Raw genomic sequence first — 25,568 nt, forward strand, 5'->3', positions numbered from 1 at the left:
TAGACATACAAGAAATTTGTCTTTGGTGCAGAAGCTCTCAGTGTGTATGTATGTCATTATAAACTTCATACAATTAATGAATACTGTTAATCAAATACAACTGCTTAAAAATGACCACTTTCTCTACATTATCCAGCAAACCCCTCCCAAACATTCATTCCCATAAAGATTTTATCTTCCAAAATCTTTTTCTTCACCGCTAGAGCCACTAAGCTATTTCAGCAAGGGTTGAGGGTCTGAACAAGAATTTAAACTTTCAGAGCGCTATATCTATAAATGTTTAATCTTTTCATTTCTGCTCATAAGATGACTGTCCAGAAAATATATTATTGCAGAGAATGCCACCAGTGTCCCATTAAGAACAGATGATGGACAGGAACTTCAAAATCACCTCCCTGAACTCCCATTTAGAAGGTTTTGTGGGGTTAAATGGAATCACTTTTTTTGAATATACCCGGAACTGAAAATCTGAGGACTTTTTTTTTCCTCTTCAAAAAGAATTTTACCACCTCTATAGTGAAGGAAAATCACCTTTTATTTCCAAGGCGATTGGTCAATGCTCCTTGTTAGTCACGGTCTGTTATATTTATCAAGAAATGGACAGAAAATGAACAAAATTGCTAAAGCATTTATTATTCAAAAGAATAGAAAACCCAGGTATGAATTGGCAATAAATAAATAAAATGATCCCAAATGCATATGTCTCCTCTCTCAAAAAAAAAAAAAAAAAACACCCCCCGAAAACCAGAGGACACCTTTTTGTATCCAAGTGAAGGTGCCAATTCAGAAATAATTATTGCAATTTAGAAAGCAATTCAACATATCCATCCATACAGGAACCAAGTGATCTGTGTTCCTACTGCTCAATCGGCTCACAGCATGCTAAGGTTGAGTCACAAATTCAAGACCATTTCTCTCTATGTTTTTATCACTCCTCTTAGGAACCTAAAATAATAATAATAATTTAAAAACCCTTCTCTTCTGCAAAGAAAATCCGTGAATCTTACATGGGATTCTGAATGCTTGCTTGGAGGATCTAGCAGGGGAGTGGAACCATTAAGGGTGAATTGGACAAACAACTATATGCTCCCAGCTAAGGGTGGCTTTCTCCTCTTCCACTGAACATGCAAGCAACATTCATGGAGAGTCAAATCAGTCAAATCAACCCACTGATTTGGGTGACAGATGTCACAGCTTTACATCTGTACATGAGATGTAAAGCTGTCCTTTGTAGAACCTTAACCAAAATTAAAGATCACGTGAAGTATTAATCCCACTTTACAATGCCTTGGTAAGGCCACACTTGGAATACTGGATCCAGTTTTGGTCACCACAATGTAAAAAAGATGCTATGACTCTAGAAAGAGTACAGAGAAGAGCAACAAAGATTATTAGGGGACTGGAGGTTAAAGCATACAAGGAACGGCTGCTGGAATTGGGTATGTCTAGTTTGACGAAGAGAAGTACGAGGGGGGACATGATAGCAGTGTTCCAATATCTCAGGGGCTGCCCCAAAGAAGAAGGAGTCAAGCTATTTTCTCAAGCGCCTGAAGGCAGGACAAGAAACAATGGATGGAAACTAATCAAGGAGAGAAGCAACCTAGAACTAAGGAGAAACTTCCTGACAGTTAGAACAATTAACCAATGGAACAATTTGCCTCCAGAAGTGGTAAATGCTCCAACACTGGAAGTTTTTAAGAAAAGACTGGACAGCCATTTGTCCAAAATGGTATAGGGTTTCCTTCCTGAGCAGGGGGTTGGACTAGATGACCTCCAAGATCCCTTCCAACTTTTATTATTATTTATTGTTGTTGTACATGAGATGTAAAGTTGTCCTTTGTAGAACCTTAACCAAAATTAAATGTTAGTTTGAAATAGATGGATTGGCTCAAAGTTACCCAGCTGGCTTCATCCCTAAGGCAGGACTGGAACCAATACTTTAATCACTATGCTGGTTGTCATACAAGCATCGTACCTGTTCAATTTCAGGTGGGTGAGATTTGAGCAAAGCTTAGAGATGTTTACAACATCAACTTACCTTCTCCTAACTGGGGGCTTCTTAATATGACAGCAAAAGGTTATTGAACCCCTTTCTTTAGATGAACCTGGAACTGTCCTTTTCCTTGGTTTGGTGGTGTAAAAAAAGTGAAAGTGCCCCATTTCAAGTAGCTTCAAGGGCAAAAAAAATCACCAAATCATGGTTGGAAACCAAGATACACACCCTCGACCTAAAAGATGGTCATCTGAACTTTGCTGTGAATCCTGGTCTCTGATAGAAACTGCATAGGCTCTGGAAGTCAAGCTGCACTGATTTTATGGAATGAGAATTCTTTATGCAACTCTTTGCAGAAGAATGACAGAGAGCTAATGATCTGCACACAGGTATTTAGAGAGAGAGAGAAGAAAAGTCCTCTTATAGACTTGTTCAGATTGTTCTTCACAAGGATAAATGATTAATACATACAAAGACCCGGAGGCTTTTAAAAAATCTTGCTTGGAGGGCACTTGAAGGAAAAATGTAGAAGCTGATCTTTAGACCTCTCCCTGACACAAACACTGTTGTTTCTCTCCTTTTGATAGAAGAGCATGAGAGTTTTGCTAAGGTTGAAATATTATGAGAGGTAAAGAATTTGCAATCTACGCTGGGGGAAAACCCTCTGAGTTTCAGCAAATTTTTCAGACTTTTAGGAAATGCCTCTCATTTTGAAGTTATATGCAGATATATATTTTTTTCCTCTGGTTTCCTCTATACATTCACATTTGCTAAATTCCTAGAGCAAAGAGATAGATAGATAGATAGATAGATAGATAGATAGATAGATAGATAGATAGATAGATAGATAGATAGATAGGCAGGCAGGCAGACAGACAGACAGGCAGGCAGACAGATGATAGACAGACGGACAGACAGTTTCAGGTTTGCTTACAAGCTGACACAGGTATCATTTGTTTGTTTGTTTTTCTTTAGAAAAAGAAAACAGAAAACCTAAAATGCTATCGCTGCCCAAGAAAACAGCCCTAAAAACTAGACATTTCTACATTTCTCTTTCAGAACTGTGTTCGTATCCACCTTGAACATCTCGGCCAACATATTGACTCTTAGCTTTATACAGTTTTAGGCAGCCTGCAGAAACAAGGCTCTTTAAACAGACATTTGGCAAAAAACGTTTAACAGCCCCAAGATGTTTTATTTGTCAGACCCTTACTGCTGTTCTTACTAACACTTCCAATTACAGTTTATTTTGCTTTGATTGCTTTAAATATTGCTAATTTTGTCCATTGCTTCCTCTGGGAAATGGGCAGTAAACTTTTACAGTCAACAAATAAATGTTTACATAGGAGAATGTGCCATAAAAGAAAACAAGGAATGGATGAAATATCCCATCCAGCTTTGCTTGTTCTCGCATTCCTCAATCACTTTTCTCTCAACAGAAATCTCAGTGTTGTTTTGCCTGCTCAGGTTCCCTTCCACGAGGGTGTTTTGAGATTCTGACAATTTCCCCCAAACACACCACTGTCTCTCTTCCTTCTCATTAGCCCCATTTTGACTCTAGCTGTGGTAACTCAATTAGTAGATTGTCTCAGCCAATTCACAACTACTCCTGTGTTAACAGACCAGCCTGGAAAGCCTAAGGCAGGAGTTAAACCTCCTAAATAAAGAGATAAACCTCCTAAATAAAGAGATCACTTTCCCCTTTTTTTCAACCATCAGATAGAATCTAGCTGAAAAAAAGGAGCAGCCAGCAATACACAAACATTTAAACACCGCAAGTCATATTTACTGGCCCACCTGTTCTGCTGGCTGCATGTATTCCAGTGTGTATATGGCTAAGAAACCAGGGTGTAATTTCCATAACATCTCTAAATGCGTATTTACATACACTTTGCCATCTTTGCTGAATTGGGTGCTCTGGGAACTAAAGTTGTAACAGCCACGGGAAAAGCCTGAAGTTTTCAAATGACCTTGAACGGCAAAAGGGGAATAGCACTGCAACAGATGAAAATTGGCCATCTAGGACTTCAATTCCAAGACAGGAAAAAAAATTAGAGCAACATCACGGATCAAGCAGCACACCCATGGCTTTCAAGACATCATGTCTGAATAAGGCGCGCGACAAAGCTAGCGGCATGAACCTGCTGCTTCTCATCCAAAAATGTTTGAGGGACTTCGTTCTGAACTAAGGCACTTGGGAAAAAAATCAGGCCTTCTAAGAGAATGGAGAAGAAAGCGCTTGGAGAAGTAGCACCCTAAGTATGTAGGAGCTCTTATCAGAGTATGTCACTAGCCTCACAGTTACACCTGCAACCTTTTCTGCATTGCCAAGAAATATAGACAGGAAGCATCTAATCTTCTCCCTGTAGTAATCTATGTTTTCACGAACCCTGAGTCACTACACAAAATCACTATCACATTTGTTATAAGGTCTTCTTCTTCTTCTTTTTAACATTGTGAATAAAAAGCACAATAAAGAGGCAGGCGTTTCCAATATCTCCCATAAATTCCTCTGGGAGAAAGGTTGACTAAGAAGCTTTCAGTTTTCTGAGGCATAAATGATTGCCCGCAGTTTTACTTCACCCCACTGATCCTGAAAGATAGGTCAGAAACATTAGACTGGAATTTGAAGCCAAATGCAGGGCAGGTGACTTTAAAGGTGACATTCAAAGAGTCATTCCTCCCCTGAACCCTGTTAGCCAACTCATTTTCTCAGTTTCTAGGATGGCTTCCAAACCTCCTTAGGCCACCATCTGCCCTCTCCTGACGTTTTTGCTTACTATAGTGACTTGAAATGAATTGTTGTCACAGACCTTTCCCCTTCTTCCCAAGGATGTTGCTGCTTTTGTTAACGTTCAGTGCTGGCCCTTCTTTCTTGAGCAGTTGAGATGTTCATGAACATTCTATGAAAGTAGCACCCCATGGAAGATGACTTAATGACTCCCCACGTTCTTTTGGACTAGCAGGCTCTACCATGCCCAGCATTTGCAAAATTGATGCAACCTACCTTGTTCAGGCACCTGAGACCCCATGGAGGTGACACTGGTATTCAAAACATCATTAACAGCTGTGTCACAGTACAGGCCCCGCTGAGCATCGTGTTCACTATCCGTCTGGTCACTTTCTTCGTGCCCGCTGTCCTTCAAGCTGTTCCCCTCCAAATCTTTGAAGGTTGAGCTGCTGGGTGGAAGAAAGGTGAGTTATTTTTGCTCTGCAGAGTCCACTTGGAGAAACGCAATCACACCTTTCCTCCCCAATGTCTGCCCAGAGGGGATCCAAAGCCTGGGGCAGGTTTTGCAGCACTTCGGGCTTCCCACTGGGAAAAACAAGCTGTGGCAAGAGACCGTTTCCAATACAACAAGTTAGCCACTCTGCTCACCCATCTTCTCATGTAGTGAGGCAGCTGGAACTGGAGACAGACCCAGAAGGTTTTTAAGAAAAGGAAAAAAAGACCACCCTGCGAGTATACCTGCTTGTGGAACAGAGTGAGGACAGGGAGAGTGTTTAGGCAGAGGAGAACCAAAGAAACATTGCAGGCAGATTGGAGGGAGGGAGCAAAATCCCTAGAAGACCCTAGAAGCACAACAGCAAGCCATCCTATGGACATTGTCCGTGCCACACAAAGAGAAAAGGCTGCAATTCACACAAACAGAAGATCCCCGTGAGTATCACTGATGTAAAAATAAACTCTATGAGGTTTACTTAGGTATAGAATTCTGAGGCCAGGGGTCAAGCACAAACAACCAGAATCGCTCATGGATGGTCTCAAGCAGAAGCTTTATTGTTAGTCCCCTCCGTTACAAGAATGTCACCAGACTGACTGCAATCTCTTGGGAATGGTTAGATAAAAGTTCAGGGATTCTAGTGTATATCCTGCCTGTACCACTGCTTTCTGCAGTGCAAGGACTCTAAGCTCCTCTTAACACCTTCCTCCAGTCCAGCTGGAGATTCCACCACATCAGGAGATAGCAAATATCTAAGACAGTGGTTCTCAACCTGTGGGTCGGGACCCCATTTGGGGTCGAACGACCATTTCACGGGGGTTGCCAAACAACGCAGTCCGCCATTTTTTTCCCCCTTTTCCTTAGCTGTGCTACTCCCTTTTATTCTATTGGCTTTTGAAAGCCAATAGAATAGACTCTCTTGAATAGAGTCTAATTCTATTGGCTTTCAAAAGCCAATAGGAATTGTCCAGGCTGTCTCTGCCCTGCTGAGCCCGCCAAAAGTCCCATTCTGCAAACGGTGCTGCACCAGTTGAGTAGTCCTCGACTTACAACCAGTTGAGTAGTCCTCGAATTATGACCGGTTGGGGGTCGCGGCAGTAAAAAGGTTGAGAACCACTGATCTAAGAAGACAAAGCAGCTGAATAGAAGGCCCATGAACTTGATGCAATTATTAAGAATACACAGATTTTCCAAGCTGCCTGAGGCAACAAAGACATTATTTCCCAAGCCAGCTATAGTTTTCAAGCTACTATAGCAGCCTGAGAATGTACTCAGTGACACATTTGGTTTAAATTCAGCTTTTTTCCTCAACGGGATGCTGTTATTATTTAACATATTTATAGGTTGCCACCTGAGAAGGCACTATGAGCTGCAAACAAATAATAAAGTAACAAGAATAATTTCTAGGTTCCTAAAATGTTATTATCATGTTATTCCTTAATAAAAATGATAATCATCTGATAATAGCAACAACAATAATTTTAGTGCTTAAGAGGAGCTCAGTGCTAAATATTATGTCCAAGCTAATTAGGGGATTCCCCCAGCTCTAAGCTGTTTAGTATCAATGCAACGGTTTGATCCTGGAAAAAGATGTAGCTGCTTTAAAGAGTTGCAGGCAGTTGCTACATATTGTAAGTGGCCCTGAAGGACCTTTCTAAGAAATTAAAAAAAAAAAAAACTCATCCCGTCAGAGAACCATAGCAAACCACTTCCTTTGTTAACCGGAAAACCACATGGGTGTCTCCATGAAGTCATCAAGCCTTGAGTTCAACTCAAAACAGACTTCACTACCTATTGTCTTGTGCAAACCCAGCACCACAACTATATCCCAGCAGAGAACAAATAAATAATTCTAAGGTGCTTCTCACAGTTCCAGGAGTTAGATTCTTACTGATCGTGTGACTGGGAGGGAAATGGCTTGCTAACCTTACAGTTCCAATTAGCTGCCATCAGGGTTGCTTAATTAGCTAACTCTTCTTCCAATAAGGCAGCAGCTAATCATTCAGAAATTATGTGCTTGCATGCACTTGTTAAAGAGTCCGATTGGACATGTTGGCAGCTGAACCTTGGAAAGCAGGTAGACTTTAAAGGCAAGATTTTAGATAAACAACCCATTGCAAAGCCCAGGTCAGGTCTCCATCTAAATTGGGGATATCAAACTGCCAGCCTGCGGGCTGGATGCATCATGCAGAAACCGCCGCCCATCCCAATGGGGAAAAAGTCACGATACATTGTGACATGTCACGTGACGTGACGAGTTTGACACCCCTGATCTAAACAATCAGGTTGGGATGTCCTAGTGAAGCTGAAACAGCATGCAGAGAAGAGGAACAACATCTCTATAGACAAGCACCAAGCCTGGAACATCTTCAAACATGACCTTTTAAAGTAAAGACATATTTGCCGAATCCCTTTAAGTCTAAGATTTATCCAGCATGCATGCGCTACAGAAAGCTAGTAAGAAATCAATTCAGAAAAGACTAAACAGATTAAAGGAGTAAAAAGTTTTTTAAGATTCCATACTGCAACGTTAAGGCAGCAATCATTCCTCTCCAGAAAGTGGGGGGGGGAGGTTTGCTGGATTAAACACATACCAGAGGATTACTAGCTGACATTTCAGCCATTTTGTGACACTCATTAGAATAATACTTCGGCAATACCCCTTCGCTAACATTCTTACCCTTTCTCTTAGTTTTATCCCTTAATATCTAAGGAAAGGTACTTAAAGACTAAACAGAACTTGTCAACCAGCCTTATATCATTGGCCCATTGATCCACCCTGCACAGGATAGGTATCGGTTCTCCACAGCACCAAGTGAAGTCCACTCTGGTTCTGTTCCTCGGCAGCTCAAACACTAGAAAAGCTGGACCCTAAAACTTTATAAAAGAACCTATGTTGTTGACTGAGTTCTTCAGGGTCTTTAATTCAATGCTCTCTCCCAAATGTATCAACTATCAAACTTTAGCATGCCAAGAATAACCTACAACCTCTATAGATGCTGCTCTAGCATGAAAAAATAAACCCTACATGTCACTATTTAATTATTCCACGGAAGAAATCTAGATTCTCTTATATCTGCCCCCTATATCAGTCTAAAAGGGGAGGGAGGTATTGACCTAGCAGTTAAAATGCTGACCTTGTCAACCTGAAAGTTGACAGTTCAAGACCCAAATACCGCGTGACAGGTTAAGCTTCCATCCTTGCCCCAGCTCCTGTCAACATGGCAGTTTGAAAGCCTGCAAAAGCAAATAGATAAATAGGTACCACTTCGGTGGGAAGGCAACAGAATTCCTTGCACTTCAGCATATAGTCATGCCACCCACATAATTGCGGAAGTGTCTTTGGACAACACTGATTGCCTTGGCTAGAAAATTGAGATAAGCACCAACCTCTAGAGTCAGACACAACAGGGCAGGCGAAACCTTTACCATTTTTATACCAGCCTGCCTTCAAACTGTCTTTGGAGAAGGGAAGAATTTGTATTGTGAAGAAGCTAATGCTGTGGCTTAAGAACCAGACAAAAACTCTAGAAGGTCTCTTTGGAAAATGGGGAAATCAGCTGAGGATTCCAGCTTTCTCCCCACGGTCATTTCAAAGAAAAGATACTAGGTCTATAGGGCTGCACAATCCCTTGAAATATCTTTTGTTGTGATCCTCAGGAAAAAGAGCTGTAATGTGATAGGCCACCAGGTTCCTACTATAATCAGCAGAAACTGCTCCTAGCATTCTCAGATGTTAGTAAGTCTTCTCTGCAAGCCCATGAAGGCTCTGTGAACTTCTCTTGTGTCACGACACAGTTGCGGCAATAGACATTCCTGAATTCTTATCAATATCATTGGAAAGTCTGAGTTACAGGCAGAGCAATAATGCTTCAGTAGCAAAATAACTGTTCCCAAGGAAACACATATCACATACCCAGTGAAGCAATATATCAACATTCAGATGGTTCGTTGGACAGTGTACAAGATGTACAGCTGTTTGCTTCCTGGCTTTAGCCTGACTTCCAGTTCCCTTGTATCTTTTCCATTTCTGGATGCTTTGTTCTTGAACTTTTGATTTTTTCTTTCCTTGTTCTTAAACTTAACTACCTTCCGAGTAGTCCCAGCTTCCAACAGGGAACCTACCTTACTTCAACTTTTACCAATCCAGACAATACATGTTTCAGTCTAAGACTGCAATAAAGACTTGTTTGTTCAGTTCACGTGTGTCTTCCAGCAGCACAAGACTCCCACGAGGAGACAAATCAATTCTTTACACCCCAAGCCCATTTTTCTCAAAGTACAGTGAGATTTTTCTTCAGTTACACTTCCCCACCACCCTCAGCTTTGAGCCTACATCATTTTCACTGTCCATTTCCTGTCATGATGGCTCTGGAGGAGAAAACCATGAATAGCTTCCCTCCCTGGAAGAAATCTTTATTGGAATACAAGAAGCAATTCAACACAGGAGGCAATTTTCCCCCTACTAGCAATTACCACCGTGGTTAAATATGATGAACTACCCTATTTAACAAACACTTCCTTCGGAACGGGCGCTACTTCTCATCTCCTACTTACAACCGTCATCGCCTAAACGCACGGGATTTTTAGGCAGGAGGATAATCAGATCTTCTGAAAGAGCAGAATGAATTCCACCAACCCATTAACAATAATTCCTCCCAGATGACCGACGCAACCTAATAGTAGAGCTGGGAAAGAGAATGAAAAGTAGTTACTGCAATGCTAATTAAGACCGCAGCATTTGAACCAATTCATCTGTTAGAACAGTGGTTCTCAACCTGTGGGTCGGGACCCCATTTGGGGTCAAACGACCATTTCACGGGGTCGCCAAACAACGCAGTCCGCCATTTTTTTCCCCTTTTCCTTAGCTGTGCTACTCCCTTTTATTCTATTGGCTTCTGAAAGCCAGTAGAATAGACTCTCTTGAATAGAGTCTAATTCTATTGGCTTTCAAAAGCCAATAGAAATTGTCCAGGCTGTCTCTACCCTGCTGAGCCCGCCAAAAGTCCCATTCTGCAAATGGTGCTGCACCAGTTGAGTAGTCCTTGACTTACGACCGCTTGAGTAGTCCTCGACTTATGACCAGTTGGGGGTCGTGGCATTAAAAAGGTTGAGAACCACTGTGTTAGAACAAATTGATTATGAAAACCGATTCTGATAGATTTCAAAAATGCCGCCAATTAATCAAGTAACAGTTATGGGGGGGGGTTCTGAATGTGTATTTTTAGCAGCAGCACCTTAAAAAAAATCAGCATTAGAGCCCAGCACCAAACACACTCACAATCCAACACATACACATGCACACATGGCCCCACTGGCTCCATCTATAATGTTTGTTCTTGGTCTCCTATTTTAAAGCCAAAACAAAAACTCCCATCTATCGGATGTGAGTTTATAAAGAGGCTTGGAAAACATCAGGAGAAATGTTAGAAATCAACTATCAACAGATAGAAGAGCAGTTCATTAATACCTTATCTCAGAAAAGGCAGCTTACTCCAGATTGCAACAACAACAAAAATCTGGGAAATAAGAGTCCACTTCAATGAATTCATTAATAAATAAGGTCGTGGTGGTTCTTGATGCAGTTTTCAAGACTCTGTACTATATCTCTAATTCTTGCATTAAAATGTCCTTCAGAGAATCTTACTATTACCAATAGAAGAGAATATTTGTAGCCCATGAATTGAACTGTCCTTGGTGCTCTCTGAGCTTGGTTGTTATCTTGCAAATGTTTTATTATCCAACTAGGTAACGTCAGAGGTAGCTGAACTGTCTGTAAGAAAACAACCAAGCTCAGTCCCCACAATTCTTAACCCTGCTTCCACCAATTGTTCCTGGCCATGGGGACTTGAAACCAGATTGACTAGTTCTTGAATGCAATCCTTCTCATAGGCAAGCAAGTTTAGCCTCTAAATACAAGTAGTACTCAATTTAGGACTGTAATTGAGCCCACAATTTCGGTCATAAGTCGTGACCATCCTAAAATAGGTCACCACATGACCGTTGCCTGATTTTACATGACTGCAGGGGGAGGAGCAGATGTTGGAACTTTGAATTCGGGTCATAAGTCCCCATTTTGGGATCCACCATAACTTCAAATGGTTGCTAAGCAACCGGTCATCAATCAAAGACGACCTGTAACGACCTGGCTCAAAAAAGAGGGTGCCATTTGTCAGAATAGAAGATGTTGAAAAGGAACCAACGATCAGGTAGATCCAATAAGCAGATTTGGAAAGCACCAGCAACATTCCCAGTCGTTTGTATCCCTGTTTCACCTCATCTGCACCCAAGTTTCTTCTTCCTAAAAAGAATTCCAACAGCTGTAAGAACAAGATGCACTAAAACATTGCCTGATGGCTCAAAATCTGACGAATCTCCTACAGTTCAGCCGCCCTCCTTCAACTCAGGATCTACGGGAGTTATAATCGAACACATTTTGCCAGATGGGACAAAAATATCTACAGTGCGTAATTCAACCATGCAAATTTAAAACCGCGGCAAACCCATGCTTATTCCCTTTCCGCGTATGGGCATATGGGTTAGAGCAGCCACCTACTGTGTGAATTAAATGGAAGATTTCCTGTGACAACCAAGATTAAATTGAGAAAAATCCCAGAGTATGTTGTAACGGAAACAGCGAGGAGTCTTCTGCAGCTTCAAAGATAAAAACTAGGAAGATGTATTGCTGACACTCGGGGGGTTTCGGCCATTCCTTCTCTCTCTTTCACGCTCTCAAAGTCACCGACCTTATTGCGAGCACATTTACGGAGAACCCGGGAACCAGAAATCCAGGTTGGCAAAGTGAGTTTTGGGGGGGGGGGAGAAAGAAAGATGGGATGAAATAAAGAAAGGATGAAAGCGATCCGGGAAGTGCCTTAGGGTCTCAGAAAGAAATCCATTTGCTACCTCCGGCCTGGAATTGAAGCGAGCAGCAGGGTGTCACCTCAAAGTGTCTTCAAAAAATTTATCAGTTGATGGAATGATTATAATTCAGCCCAGAAAGCCAGCCAGATTAGAATTAAGTAAAATGTGATGTGTTTAAAGAAATCCAAGCTTAGAAGGCATTAAAAAGTCAAGAAGGAAGAAAACTTCAAGCCGAGCAAGCTTCTTATAGTCTTCGTGCTCTTTGCACACGTGGACCGTTCATTTGTTTGGTTGCGCAAAATAATCTTTGCTCCTCCCATCAAACGGATAGAACATGAGATCTCTGACCTAACAATTTAGTTAAGCAAACGCACCTACCCAAAACCCTTTGACACCACCACCAATTTTAGACTAGGACATTCAGAGTCCATGGCCATCCTGAGGTTGGACTCTAAACCCCATCATTCACAGCCTCGGTGAGGCTGAGGCAGGTAAGAATAAAAGTTCAATCATCCCTGTCGGGTCAAAAGATGGTTAGCCCTTTTAAATCATGATGAGGTTGATTGATGAAGAAGCGGATACCAAGTCCCTGGCAACTGAATCCTATTTCAGAACTTTATTTAAAGACATTGAAAGTGGAGGTATTGGATGGATACAAGAAGGAAAGAATAATCTAGTTCCAACGCTCCAGATAATGTCTACTGAGATGTTAGTAATTATTATTATCAACACATTCCCAAGGAATTACATTCACTTTCTGGTTTATGCTTGAAAGAAATTGGGCAATAAACAAATTCTTTGAACGGGGAGGAAATAGTTGAGTTAAAGAGATGGGGACACATCATAATACAAATATTATTTTTCCTTGCCAAATCCTTCTTTAAAAAAAAAAAAGATGCAGGATCAATCTGTGGCAGTTCCTCCCCCCCCCCATTCTCTTCCTCCATAGCTTAGAGAAATCTCCAGCACCAGCTTCCCCATTTTGTATTTTATACAGTGAAATAAACTCTATGAATTTTTAAGTTGTCAGGATAACAGAATTTTGCCTGACTCTACACCACTCCTATGTATGAATGAGTTTTGGATTGGGTTGGGTTGGGTTTGACAAAAAAAAAAGCCTTTAAAAGCCAAAAGTGGCGGGGGTTTACTAAGATGTAAAGTTTTACTTATTTACTTTGAGTAAGCTGTCCCCTCCGCCGCCATCACCGCCCCATCCCCAAATCAAGAGAGCAGATTTTGCAAAGGAAATAATAAGCCGATGGGAATGAATTAAACAATTTGGCTTTGGTGTGAAGCTGAGTCCTTTCCCCTCCCCCAAATACACCCAGTACCCCACCTACCTTTTTATTAAATGAGCTCTGCTGTTCACATAGTTGGAATCAAAGGAGTAGTTTTCGGTCTGAAAGGAACGGAAGAAAACAGAGATGGTTACACACAAAGTTCGCTGGCATTTGGGAATAGCTAAGCCAGTTGGGACAAAAATCATAAAGGGGAACTTCAGCAGAGCTTAGCCATGGGTCACCAACAACGTGGTCGTTTCATTCAGGGCATCACAGCCCAGTCAAAGCATGGAGAACACCAAGTCATTTACTGTACGTAACACAGCAGAAGGTTCAGTCTGTGTCATAGGTAATGAGATTAAGGAAATCCCTGAAGATTACTTTAGAGCAGTGGTTCTCAACCTGTGGGTCGGGACCCCATTTGGGGTCGAACGACCATTTCACGGGGGTCGCCAAACAACGCAGTCCGCCATTTTTTTCCCCTTTTCCTTAGCTGTGCTACTCCTTTTTATTCTATTGGCTTTTGAAAGCCAATAGAATAGACTCTCTTGAATAGACTCTAATTCTATTGGCTTTCAAAAGCCAATAGGAATTGTCCAGGCTGTCTCTGCCCTGCTGAGCCCGCCAAAAGTCCCATTCTGCAAACGGTGCTGCACCAGTTGAGTAGTCCTCGACTTACGACCGGTTGAGTAGTCCTCGACTTACGACCGGTTGGGGGTCGTGGTATTAAAAAGGTTGAGAACTACTGCTTTAGAGACCGTCTTCTCCCATTTGTTTCTATCCATCCAATTCAGGCAGGCATGCTGAGGGTCCCATCAGCCAAGAAATGAAGGCGAACGTACGTGTCCCACAATAATGTTGCAGGATCCAACCTGGGTCAGTCACCAGGACCAGAATTTACTCTTCTGAGCTTTCAGACTCAGCTGGAGCCCATCAGGAGTCCAAAAGCTCAGAAGACAAAAGCTCTGATCCCTGGGATTGACCCAGATTAGATCCTGCAGCCAAGAAACATGGGCTGGATGAAACCAGGAGATGTGCCTTCTCTGCAGTAGTCTTTACTTTCAGAAATATTCTCTCTTTGGATATCAGAATGACCTCAAACTTGTTGGCTTTTCACAAGACTAGTGCCTGGGTCCTTGAGTGTATTAAGGGCCTCATTTCCTGGCTGCATTAAAATCCAAAGCAGCAGGTTTTTCTAGGTGCCAAATATATTTACCTTGCATGGTTTTAATCAGTTTTATGGCTTATGATGTAGAGTGCCCAGAGGTGCTGGATGAAATGGTGGCTATAGAAATCAATAGATAATGTACACGTACAGTATTCCACCACCCGTTTCCCTCTTCAATAGGCAACAGGTGGCAACCACTCCATCATGCAGTCTGTTCTTTTTCTCCTAGCTGATCCTTTTTAAAGAGCTGTAATACAGAGAAAAGTGCTTTTTTTTCTCTCCCTCTCTCCTCCCCTTCCTCAGTTTTTTCTCATAGGTAAGTCCATAAGTCTGTAAGCCTGACCTTTGGCAAAATACATTTGTGAGACTTTTTGACTCAAGGCAGAGGTAAATCTGTTCCAAATAAATAATTATAGCCAGCCACACTGTAGGTAGTAAATTCCACCAGCTGGCTGACTTCCCTGCTTCTCTACAACTTGCATTTCTGCCCTGCTTTTCTTTTAGGACAGTGGTTCTCAACCTTTTTAATGCCGCGACCCCCAACCGGTCATAAGTCGAGGACTACTCAACCGGTGGTAAGTCGAGGACTACTCAATTGGTGCAGCACCATTTGCAGAATGGGACTTTTGGCGGGCTCAGCAGGGCAGAGACAGCCTGGACAATTCCTATTGGCTTTTGAAAGCCAATAGAATTAGACTCTATTCAAGAGAGTCTATTCTATTGGCTTTCAAAAGCCAATAGAATAAAAGGGAGTAGCACAGCTAAGGAAAAGGGGGAAAAAATGGCAGACTGCGTTGTTTGGCGACCCCCATGAAATGGTCGTTCAACCCCAAATGGGGTCCCGACCCACAGGTTGAGAACTACTGTTTTAGGACAACTCCACAAGAATGGTTAGACCAGAGGACCAAATTCACATCACAAGCTTTAGGGCAATTTAGCAATTATCACATCTCTAGTTGCATCCTACCTTGCTTTGGGAAAATTATGAAACAAATGGCACACTTTTAAAGTTACACAAGGACTACAGGGATGAAGGGTCAACTCAATTACGGGCTCTAGAAATCATTTATTTCTACATATGTAATACAGTTAGCAGAAATTCTACAAAGATCAGGGTACCATCATTATTTAACTGGATGTAGGGGAAGAGCAGGTAGAGATTGGAGGGGGGGGGCGTTAAATGCATCATCAGCCTAGAATCATTACATTGCCACAAACAGTCCAATTGCAACCCCTCTTGCATTCCCCTGACTCCTACCTGGCACCAATTTAGTACTGAACTTTAGTTGACCAGATTCTTGTGAATAGGCTTGAGCCATAAATCTTAACATACTGTCCTGATTCTTCACGCTGACGTTGGGTGGATTGTTTTTTAACACTCTTTACAAAATTCCATTGTTTGGGTAGGAAAGGCAACTTTAGAGTTGCAGCGTGTTAGGTTCTGAAAACAGTTCCCAGGAGGCCACTCTGTGTTGCTTGGCTAGATGAAAATCGAGTTGGACATGAAGAAATATCCAGCAAGGTATGTTATGTGTTGGCTAAGAAGATGTGACAGCTGTTTCACCTTGGAATTTGTATTGGCAATAAGACCTCTTTTCTTCTCCCCCCGCCCCACCTTCATCTCAAAATACCCCAGTCCTGTTAAATCCCGCATATCAGGTCCTGGAAGAAAAAGATCCAAATTCCTTTTATCTTGATATATAATAAACTAAAAACAGGCTGCAGCCTTTCGATCAGCTGCCTCTCGCCTGCTGATGGAGCCGCTACGATGTCTCAGAATGTTCACAAACATTTAGATTCCTCAGGGGGAAGTATCAACTATATATTAAAAAAAAAAAAAAGACAGAAACGGATCAGTTTATAGAAGGGTAAGATATACCGAAGCTGGAGTGGTCAGGAACAAAGAAGCAGCAGATAAGGGAACAGAAGAGGGGGAATCAAAGCAGAGGAGCAAGGAGAAGCTAAGAGATAAAGAGATCTGGAGAGAAATTCGTGTAAACATTACAGACTAAAGATCCTCAATAGGAAATGGCCAAAACCTGGAAGATGGAACAGGAAAGCAGACTCAGAATAGAAGAGGAGGAGGAAGAGGAGGAGGAGGAGGAGGAGGAGGAGGAGGAGGAGGAGGAGGAGGAGGAGGAGGAGGAGGAGGAGGAGGAGGAGGAAAATGGTATAGGTCTGAAGTGGGGTAGGGTTTCCTGCTTGAGCAAAAGGTTGGACTAGAAGACCTCCAAGGTCCCTTCCAACTCTGTCACTCAGTTAGTCTACCCAGAAATAATTTGTCGTTCTAAAGAGCCAACCCATCCATCTGTCAATCATTCTGTGCATGGATTCAGGCACTGCTCACACCTTTCCCAGCCTACCTGTGATATCTTAAGGACAAGTGCTCAAGAGAAGAGGAAGGCAGCTATTAACAAGGAATACTAGCAGAGTTGAAAGCAGAACCACCAGTACCCTACGCCCCAGTCAGGTTTTGTATTATTACTCACGTTGCATCCTATTTGAACAGGCAAGAATGAACCACAGTGTCTCCTTACTTGAAGCCCAATGTCTACATCTGCTGGAGGCCTGGACCCACAGGACAACTTTTCAATCCCTTCCTAGGACAATTACAAATCCCTACACATGTACACTCCATACATGAAGAAGTCCATGCACATTCAACGAATACATGATAAATGAAAAGGGCTGCAGTCCTTCCTAGAATAATCACAAGCAAGGACATACAACAAATGTGCAGGCTACATTTTGGTTCCAAGCTAGCAATGTTTAAAGCAGCCCTGGCCACCAACCATAACTCTTTTTCAAAAAAATATATAAGCACAGTACAATTAAGTACAATTTTCAAAAAACAATTCAAAAAATACAAGCACAATACAATTAAAAAAAAACAAGTACTTCCCAGGGATAAGGACTTTATCTGAAGAAGAACCAATTTGATCTAAAACAGTGGTTCTCAACCTTTTTAATGCCGTGACCCCCCAACTGGTCGTAAGTCGAGGACTACTCAACCGGTCGTAAGTCGAGGACTACTCAACTGGTGCAGCACTGTTTGCAGAATGGGACTTTTGGCGGGCTCAGCAGGGCAGAGACAGCCTGGACAATTCCTATTGGCTTTTGAAAGCCAATAGAATTAGACTCTATTCAAGAGAGTCTATTCTATTGGCTTTCAAAAGCCAGTAGAATAAAAGGGAGTAGCACAGCTAAAGAAAAGGGGGAAAAAAATGGCGGACTGCGTTGTTTGGCAACCCCCGTGAAATGGTCGCTCGACCCCAAATGGGGTCCCAACCCACAGGTTGAGAACCACTGATCTAAAACCAGTCTGGTCTAGTGGTTAAGGCAGGAGACGGTGAAAGCAGGAGACGGTGAATTCAAGTCCTACCTTAGCCATGAAAGCCAACTAGGTGACTTTGGGCCTGTCCTTCTCTCTCAGCCCAACCCATAGGTTTGCTGTCGTGGGGAAAATAGGGGGAGAATCATGTTTTGGATATGTTCGCCACCTTTAGTTATTTGTAAAAATAATAAAGACAGGATACAAACAAACGAACCAGGGGAAAGTTGACCTCGCCAACCTGGCTCGGTTATTGTTCTGGCTTTGTAGTCACTGCTGGATCGCCAAGCTGGAAACCTCGTGCAGAAAACCCTCCGCCTCTGACCTGTCGTCCCTTCTTGTGCTTGCAGGATGGTTTAGCAACCAAAGCACTCAGAGTCTCAGCAGGAAAATGTTCTTCCTTTCTTTCTTTTTCTAAAAATGCTGCAGCCTCCAGTTTATGAAACTGGATTTTTGGCAGCGTAGCCCATTTTTTTAAGAGGCTGTCATGGCTACAGCTGTGCTAACCCAAGAATGAGAGAGGGGGCAAGGGGACATCAGATGCTGGGCCCAAGTCTGCCGAAAGAGTGCAAAGCAGAGAGAAGATGAGGGCTGCAGAGGAGGCCCATCCCGCCTCTACTTTTTCTTTGCAAGCCTTCAGCCTTGTTCCTCCCTCAAGCTGGAATCGCTTTGCTATTAAGTAGGGGAAAGATGCTGATGCAAGTCGTACAAAAGAAAGGAAGGGTTAAGTATACTGACTCGGAGAATTTACCGCCACGATGTACGGTTTGCCAACCCTAGAGGATTCCAGCGAACGCCTTCTTGGAGTTTACCGAAGTCTAGGCCTGTGTTTGTTCACACCGTGTGGCCAGTGAACGGATTAGCGGCAACATACACAGGAACCACACTGACTGAATAAAAGGAAAGGTCCTTGCCTACATACCAATTTACATGCACCGTATCAGATTCGCTGGCAAGAACTCAGCAGTGGTTGCCAGGATCTCAGCTCAGCCCAGTGGGACATCAATCGCAAGCTCAAATTCAACTTGCACCTTCCCAGATAAAAAGAGATGTCGCAACTAGGATTATTTTGTTCCAATCCAAGATGAATCTATTTAGCACAGGTGACTGTCTTCCATCAGAATGAAAGTGCTATTCTCTTGGGTGCATCTCTGTCAGGCCTTCAAGGCAGGTAAATGTAGGAAATAGGAGTCTTGGAAAGTATCTTAAGGGAATCAGAATCTTGAAAGTCTATCCCAATTTTTCTCCTTCTTATACATAAAACAAATCTTTTGAGAATCTTTCTTATGCTGTTTTCTCAAGACTTTTTTTTTATATTATAGCTTGGCATTCTCTTGGCCTTCTCAGTCAGACTGGCATTTCAATACTGTAGTTGAATTCCAGTGCTGCTTTCTCTCACCACTCCCATTAATTAAGGCAGGGGTCTCCAAACCTGGAGCTTGAGACAAGCACTGGTCCACAGTCATCCATAGGAACCAGGCTGCGCAAAGGAGCAAAGCCCCATCTGTGCACGTGTGGGAACCAGGCAGCAAGTGAAACCACGCCTCCCCAGTCCATGAAAAAACATGCTGTGCACCGAAGTGGTCCTTGGAGCCCAAAAGATTGGGGGCTGCTGATTTAAGACACTTTCTGTTCTGCACTTCTGAGCTTTGAGGTTTTATACCACAGCCGGCTGTGCTTGGTTTTAAAACTATACCAGGGGTCCCCAACCCCCAGTCCATGCACCAGTACAAGGCCGCGGCATGCCAGCAACCGGTCCGCACAAACAAGCAAAGCCCCATCCATGAGATGCAGGCAGCACACAAAACCACACCCCCTCTGGTCTGCGGAAAAACCTCTCTCACCACAGAATCGGTCCCTGGTGCCCAAAAGGTTGGGGACCTCTGAGCTATACGATTGGTAGTTGTGTTGACATAACTGAGAGCTCTGTTCTGTGTTTTGATCTACCTGTTACCCATAAGGCTCCTTCACGTGAGGAAAGATTCTAGGTTGATCCTGTTTGGAGAAGCTTGGTAGGTGTAGACCGGAGGTCTCCAACCTTGGCAACTTTAGGACTTCTGGACTTCAACTCCCAGATTTCCACAACAGTCACAAGTCTTAAAGTCTTAAAGTTGCCAAGACTAACCTCCACAAAGGACTTCCTTCTCGTTCTTACCAAATACATTCTTGAAAGCCCCTTAGGCAGGTAGTTCTCGCCTTCCAACCACAATTGACCCCAACATTTCTGCTGTTAAATGGGACATTTGCTAAGTGAGTTTTGTCCCATTTTATGACCTTTCTTGCCACAGTTGTTAAGTGAATCACTGCAGTGGATAAGTTAGCAACCCGGTTGTTAAGTGAATCTGGCTTCCCCATAGACTGGGATTGTCAGAAGATCGCAAAAGGGGATCACGTGACTTTGGGGCACGGCAACGGTCATAAGTATGAACCAGTGGTCAAGCATCTGAATTTTGATCACAAGACTATGGGGCTGCCACAAAGGTCGTAACAGTGAAAAACAGTCATAAGACACATTTTTCAGTGCTGTTGTAACTTTAAATGGTCACTAAATGAAATGTGGTAAATCAAGGGCTACCTGACCATTCTTTTCATCTATCAGTTGTGAATATTCACCTTGAGATAGTGTCAAAAAAAGTAATTAATTTCACAAGGGGAAATCTACCAATGGTGACAATTGTGCAGCCACCGTGTGTGCTCATTGCCAGAAAATTGTCATCTCTATATCCTACCGATGAATTCTTCAGAGGCATCTGATGGGAAATATTATGCCCATAATTTTGTCCTATCCTGTTGACTCCTTCAAACTGGAGCTCCTGTTGTTTTTCTACAACAACTCCAAAGGAAAGGAAAGGGCATCGCTCTTCTGAGCTGCCAGCTTCTGACACAAATTCGAGGTATTTGTCGCAGTCATAAATCTTTAATCAAAGAAACGCAAAACACACAGCAAACTCAAAAGTTTTCTTCAGCAGCTCTCAGCCTCATGGGGTAAACCAGATAGGAATCACAATTAGAGGAGCTAATTCTACTTTGTTGTAATGCTACACGGACAGCATCTTGCAAGTATGAAAGTACAATTCTTCCCCCACCCTATGCAGCCCAGGAAAGTAGAGAGGGTCTCTCCTGAGGCCCTTGCCCTGCCCACTATCCAGCTGTGGGCTAGGCAGTCCTTTATCTAACTGTTCCCTAAGCCAGGGGTCCCCAACCCCAGGTCCGTGGACCAGTACCAGGCCATGGCATGCCAGCAACTGGTCCGCACAAACAAGCAAAGCCCCATCCGTGGGATGCAGGCAGCACACAGTCTCCAGCCCATGGAAAAACCTCTCCCTACGGAACTGGTCCCTGGTGCCCCAAAAGTTGGGGACCTCTGCCCTAGGCAGTGTCTCTTCACCCAGCCTCCCCAGGTTTCTCCCACACCCCATTACATCAGTAAACAAGCCCCCAAACCTGCTTTTTGCAGAAGAGTTCAGAGACACAAGTATTACGTTCAGAAATATCAAAGAAGAGTCCATTTCCGGTCCACATGACAGCAAACAAGCAGAGTCATAGGGAGGGAACTAAAAGGTTACTTGCCCTGAAGGGTCCATCAAGCTGCTTTCTTACAGCTCTGACTAATTTGCCGAGTCACATTTCTTCCAAGTAGACAGGTTGGCCTTTTTCTTTTTCTTTTGCTACTATCTTTGTCGCCTGCAGCATACCAGAGGGGCTCAAGGCCCCCTTGTATCCCAGCCTCTGTGCCAACTGAGTCAGCCCCCACCTGGGGCCTCCTTTAAGTGCTTCTTCCACCATTACTCAAACTTCAATTAATTTCTGTAGAGCAGGCTGAGAGGGCGTCTTCAGCCTCCAAATTTGAAGAGGCAGGCTGGTGATCCTTGGCTGCCATGGAAGCCAGACAAAAACTTCATTTCAAAAGGTATGTCTCTAAACAAGCCCACTCTCAACTCTGCCCTCTCCAAAAGAGGTTGGAATGGCAGCATCCAGGATTCTCAGCCATGCAAGCTGATCATCTAGGGAGCTGCCATCTCGGGGCCTCTGGAACATGCCAGCTGGGGGGCCAGGCTGCTTAAACACATGCTCTGCTGTTTAGAGACCCAGTTCTGTCATTTGCAAGCCTACTCCTGATGTTTCCCCTAAGCCAGCTTTCCCATACATGTTCCCCCAAGCCAGCTTTTCTGTTAAACACATTTTCAGGCGTATTTAGGACCTACCAAGTTCCAGAATTCCCAAGAACCAGTTGGAGGAAACTGATCTAATCATTCTTCATTTAACTGATTTGCAGAACAGCCGGGAGCTGAAAACCTTCAACTCACAAATCATCTAAAATCCTGCATCCCTTTCTTTCGCTCTCTTTATCTTAGAAAGCAAATGTTCTCCCCCAGCTTTCACTGGCACCAATCTTTTAACCTTTTGCTGCTGCCAAGATAGTAGAAGCATTCCAAAACTTCAGATGGGGACTGGCACAGAGAGAGAGAGAGAGAGAGAGAGAGAGAGAGAGAGAGAGACCCTCTACTCTTTTCCTTCAAATTCTCCTTGTCTGGAATCAGTGAAGTTAAGCAATATCAAGCTTCAAAACAGGAAAGACAATCACATCTCTGCAGCGCCAATGAGTTAAATTGCAATCTGTGCTGTGTTTCACGCCAAAATTTTTTACCTACTTAACTTCTGCCCCATTGCAACCCAGTGACTTTTGGTGGCTTACAGGGCATATAAACAACAATTAAAAATTTTGTGGTGAGGTTAAAGCCAAACAAGCCCGATTGTAACAATGGTGAGACCACATCAGCTTCCATATAAAAACATGTCAGCCTTTCAAGAAGGAAAGGGACTCCATATGAAAGAGTGGAACTTTTCGATATGGGTGAAATGGGTAGCTATATACATGCGATTAGTAAATAACAGTAGCAGAAACTTGAGAGCTTGATGGCATTTGTGCTTCTTTCCTTCCTTCCTTCCTTCCTTCCTTCCTTCCTTCCTTCCGATGCCAAAGAAAGTCAAGGCACAGCAACCTTGAATTTCTTTCAAACCCTTTCATGTAATTCACGTTTTGCTAACCGTCCCCCTGCAGCCTTTCCAATGTCATCCTTGTGGTTCTCTACAAACATAAGCATGCAAAAACCACGAGAACAAAGAATGAAACAAGAAACAGAAAGCAGGATGGCATCGAGCAGAGATTCAAGCAAAGGTTGTCCAAAACTATTCAAGTTTCCGGAAAACCGACCAAGAGGTCGGGGGGGGGGGACAGCTTTGGAGGCTGTTTCCAACCACTGGCTCTACCACCGAAAAAGAATATATTAATGTGGAAGGCAGAAATGAAGTGACAAATTGGCAGGGCACGATGGTTTAGAATCCAGCATATTGTCATCCCTAGGCTGGCTTAATTCTCCCATTCAGTCTTGAATCTTCCCCCTGGCATATTCCCTCACCCATAGTTCCATCAGCCGGATCTGCAAAGCAGGTGGCTTTCGTGTGTGCCATTGAGGCAAGAAAACATTGTCAGAAGGGCTTCAATGCACTTGTCCTCTACTGGGAGCCATTCAGATGATCTTATGCTGGCTCTGGCAAAATCAGTCTACTCCCCAACTCCTCAGGCCAGCTGCTAATGCCCAGGCTGTTCTGCTCCCCATCTGTGCAAAGCTCCTCTGCTTGCCAGCTCTGAAGGCTGCCTGCACACACATTTACACACTCGTCACTTTCTATCTGACTCAGGGCAGAAGAGTTAAGGAAGTTCTGTGCATGAATGGCTGAAGTTAAAGGGTGAGCAGATGGGAGTCTTGCTGTGAGGGAGGAAACGGAGCAATGCACCTTTCAAGATCAGGCATTTAAGGAAAGGGGGCCGGTTGTGAGCGCAGAGCGATTATAAACTAGCTTTTGCCAGCTCTAATGGAACTATTCTACACTTTGGAAGGATGCTGTCTGATCTCTGTGTTTGCAAAGACTTCTGGGGAAAACATTAAACAGCCAAAGCCTGCAGCAGTCTTTTAAAAAGGAAAAAAAGCAAAACACAAAAGGGTTCTCAAACAACTGCCAAAGAAATCCAGTACAGTAACAATATACAGAGAGCTTTCTACCAATGTACAGATTTATAAGCAAGGATGGAAGTGGGGCTACTTAACAAGAGACGGTTGTCTTATGTGTGAAGACTGCATCAATCTCCACCCTGCCTCCTTTGCTCATCCCAAACTAGGGGGTTGGATTTATCACATCCACTTTGAAGTTCCCCCTCCCAAAAAAAGAAACCACCCCCTTCCACCAATAAAATCACTAAAGAACTTTTGTATCAAATAACCACAACCTAAGGTCTGAACTTGGTATAGCCCCCAGAATTGTTGCTAATTGATGAATGTTGTGTGAATTAACAGGAAAGTGAGCACGGATTAAGGAGAAAAGACCAGGAAAGTGACAATAACTGACTTTCATTTAATTATGTTTGAATTCAAGTTTAGCTTTAGTCTTGGCACCACCATCATTGTATGTTGACATGCCATTCAAGAGCCAAGGAGATCACCTCTGTCCTAAACCAGCTTATCAACCGCAAGGGTTGGAATCCTTTTTCGTCCCTGCACCCCAACTGTTGTTTTCTCTACCACCCAGGTTGTGCTGAATTGATCTGTGGCTGGGAATTTATTCCTCTTGCCAACCTCAGTGTGCCCATTTAACTTTAAAGGACACTATATGTTCAAAACAAAAACAAGGAAAGTGGTTTTATTCTGGAAAAAAATAGTAAAATATCATGCAATCACAAAACAAGAAAGTTGAAGAGTTGGAAAAGATCTTGGAGATCATCCAGTCCAAGCTCCAAATCATTTCAGGAATCCATCAAACCATTAGATAGTGGTCTACCCCAGTGGTGGGATTCAGCCAGTTGGCACCAGTTTGGCAGAACCGGTAGCTACTTTTTTGTTGCCCGGGCCCAGAACGGACTTCCGGAAGTGGCATCCACACAGAGACCCGGTTGTTCACATATTTGAATCCCACCACTGGTCTACCCTCATGCTTGAAAGCCTCCAATGAAGCTTGACCTTGTCTGAATTTCCTTTTTTTTCAATTTCAAGATGCTATTGGTCAATTTCTACACTGAACAATGTTCCCTGGCTGCAATATCCCTTTTAATCTCGTATGTGCAACTGAGTCTGGACCACATCCAGATTATCACATCCTCAACCTAGCCCAACAATTCAGGCCCTGGGGCACTACTGCTCTTGAGGACAATAGGCCATCCAGCTTTTAACCAATGAAGAAGGAGGAATATCCCAAGTATACCTCCTTCTCCATCTCCATCTTCTTACCCCAACTCCCAATATACTGTCGGCACCTTTGTAATCAAGTTCTTTAGAATGAGCCAATAACAGCAAGAATGTCTCTCTCACTGCTTAAAACTCAAATTCAACCAAGTAATTCTCTCTCTCTCTCTCTCTCTCTCTCTCTCTCTCTCTCTCTCTCTCTCTCTCTCTCTCACACACACACACACACACACACACACACACACAGAGTGCAGTTTGATTTCTACAGGCAAGCATTTATCCGTCGCTCCATCAACGGAAAAAGCCTCTGAGCCCCCATGCAGCTTACTAATATATAATTTCTCAAAGTGCTCTTAGCTGTTGTCTTAGCAACACAAAATACAAATATATCAACAGAAACCCTCCGAAACAGACATCCAGCAGGGACATTTTCAGATGGATTAATCTCTCTTTTTTTATTTATTTACTTA

General features: G+C 43.1%; 1 protein-coding gene across 2 annotated transcripts in view; it reads right to left on the reverse strand.

Moving 5' to 3' along the window:
* PCDH19 (protocadherin 19) overlaps positions 1-25,568 on the reverse strand; it is a 105,085-nt gene that overhangs the window by 30,540 nt on the left and 48,977 nt on the right. The window contains exons 3-4 of one of the 2 annotated variants that reach the window (XM_039330229.1): positions 13,422-13,480; positions 5,001-5,170 (exon numbers count right to left, since the gene is read on the reverse strand). In XM_039330229.1, coding sequence (XP_039186163.1) covers positions 5,001-5,170; positions 13,422-13,480 — 229 coding nt within the window. Of the gene's footprint in view, positions 1-5,000; positions 5,174-13,421; positions 13,481-25,568 lie in introns of both variants that reach the window. The other variant, XM_039330220.1, reaches the window with a different exon arrangement.

This window comes from Crotalus tigris, unplaced genomic scaffold, assembly GCF_016545835.1.
Source record: "Crotalus tigris isolate CLP2741 ecotype Arizona unplaced genomic scaffold, ASM1654583v1 scf7180000017622.5263843, whole genome shotgun sequence".
NCBI lineage: Eukaryota > Metazoa > Chordata > Lepidosauria > Squamata > Viperidae > Crotalus > Crotalus tigris.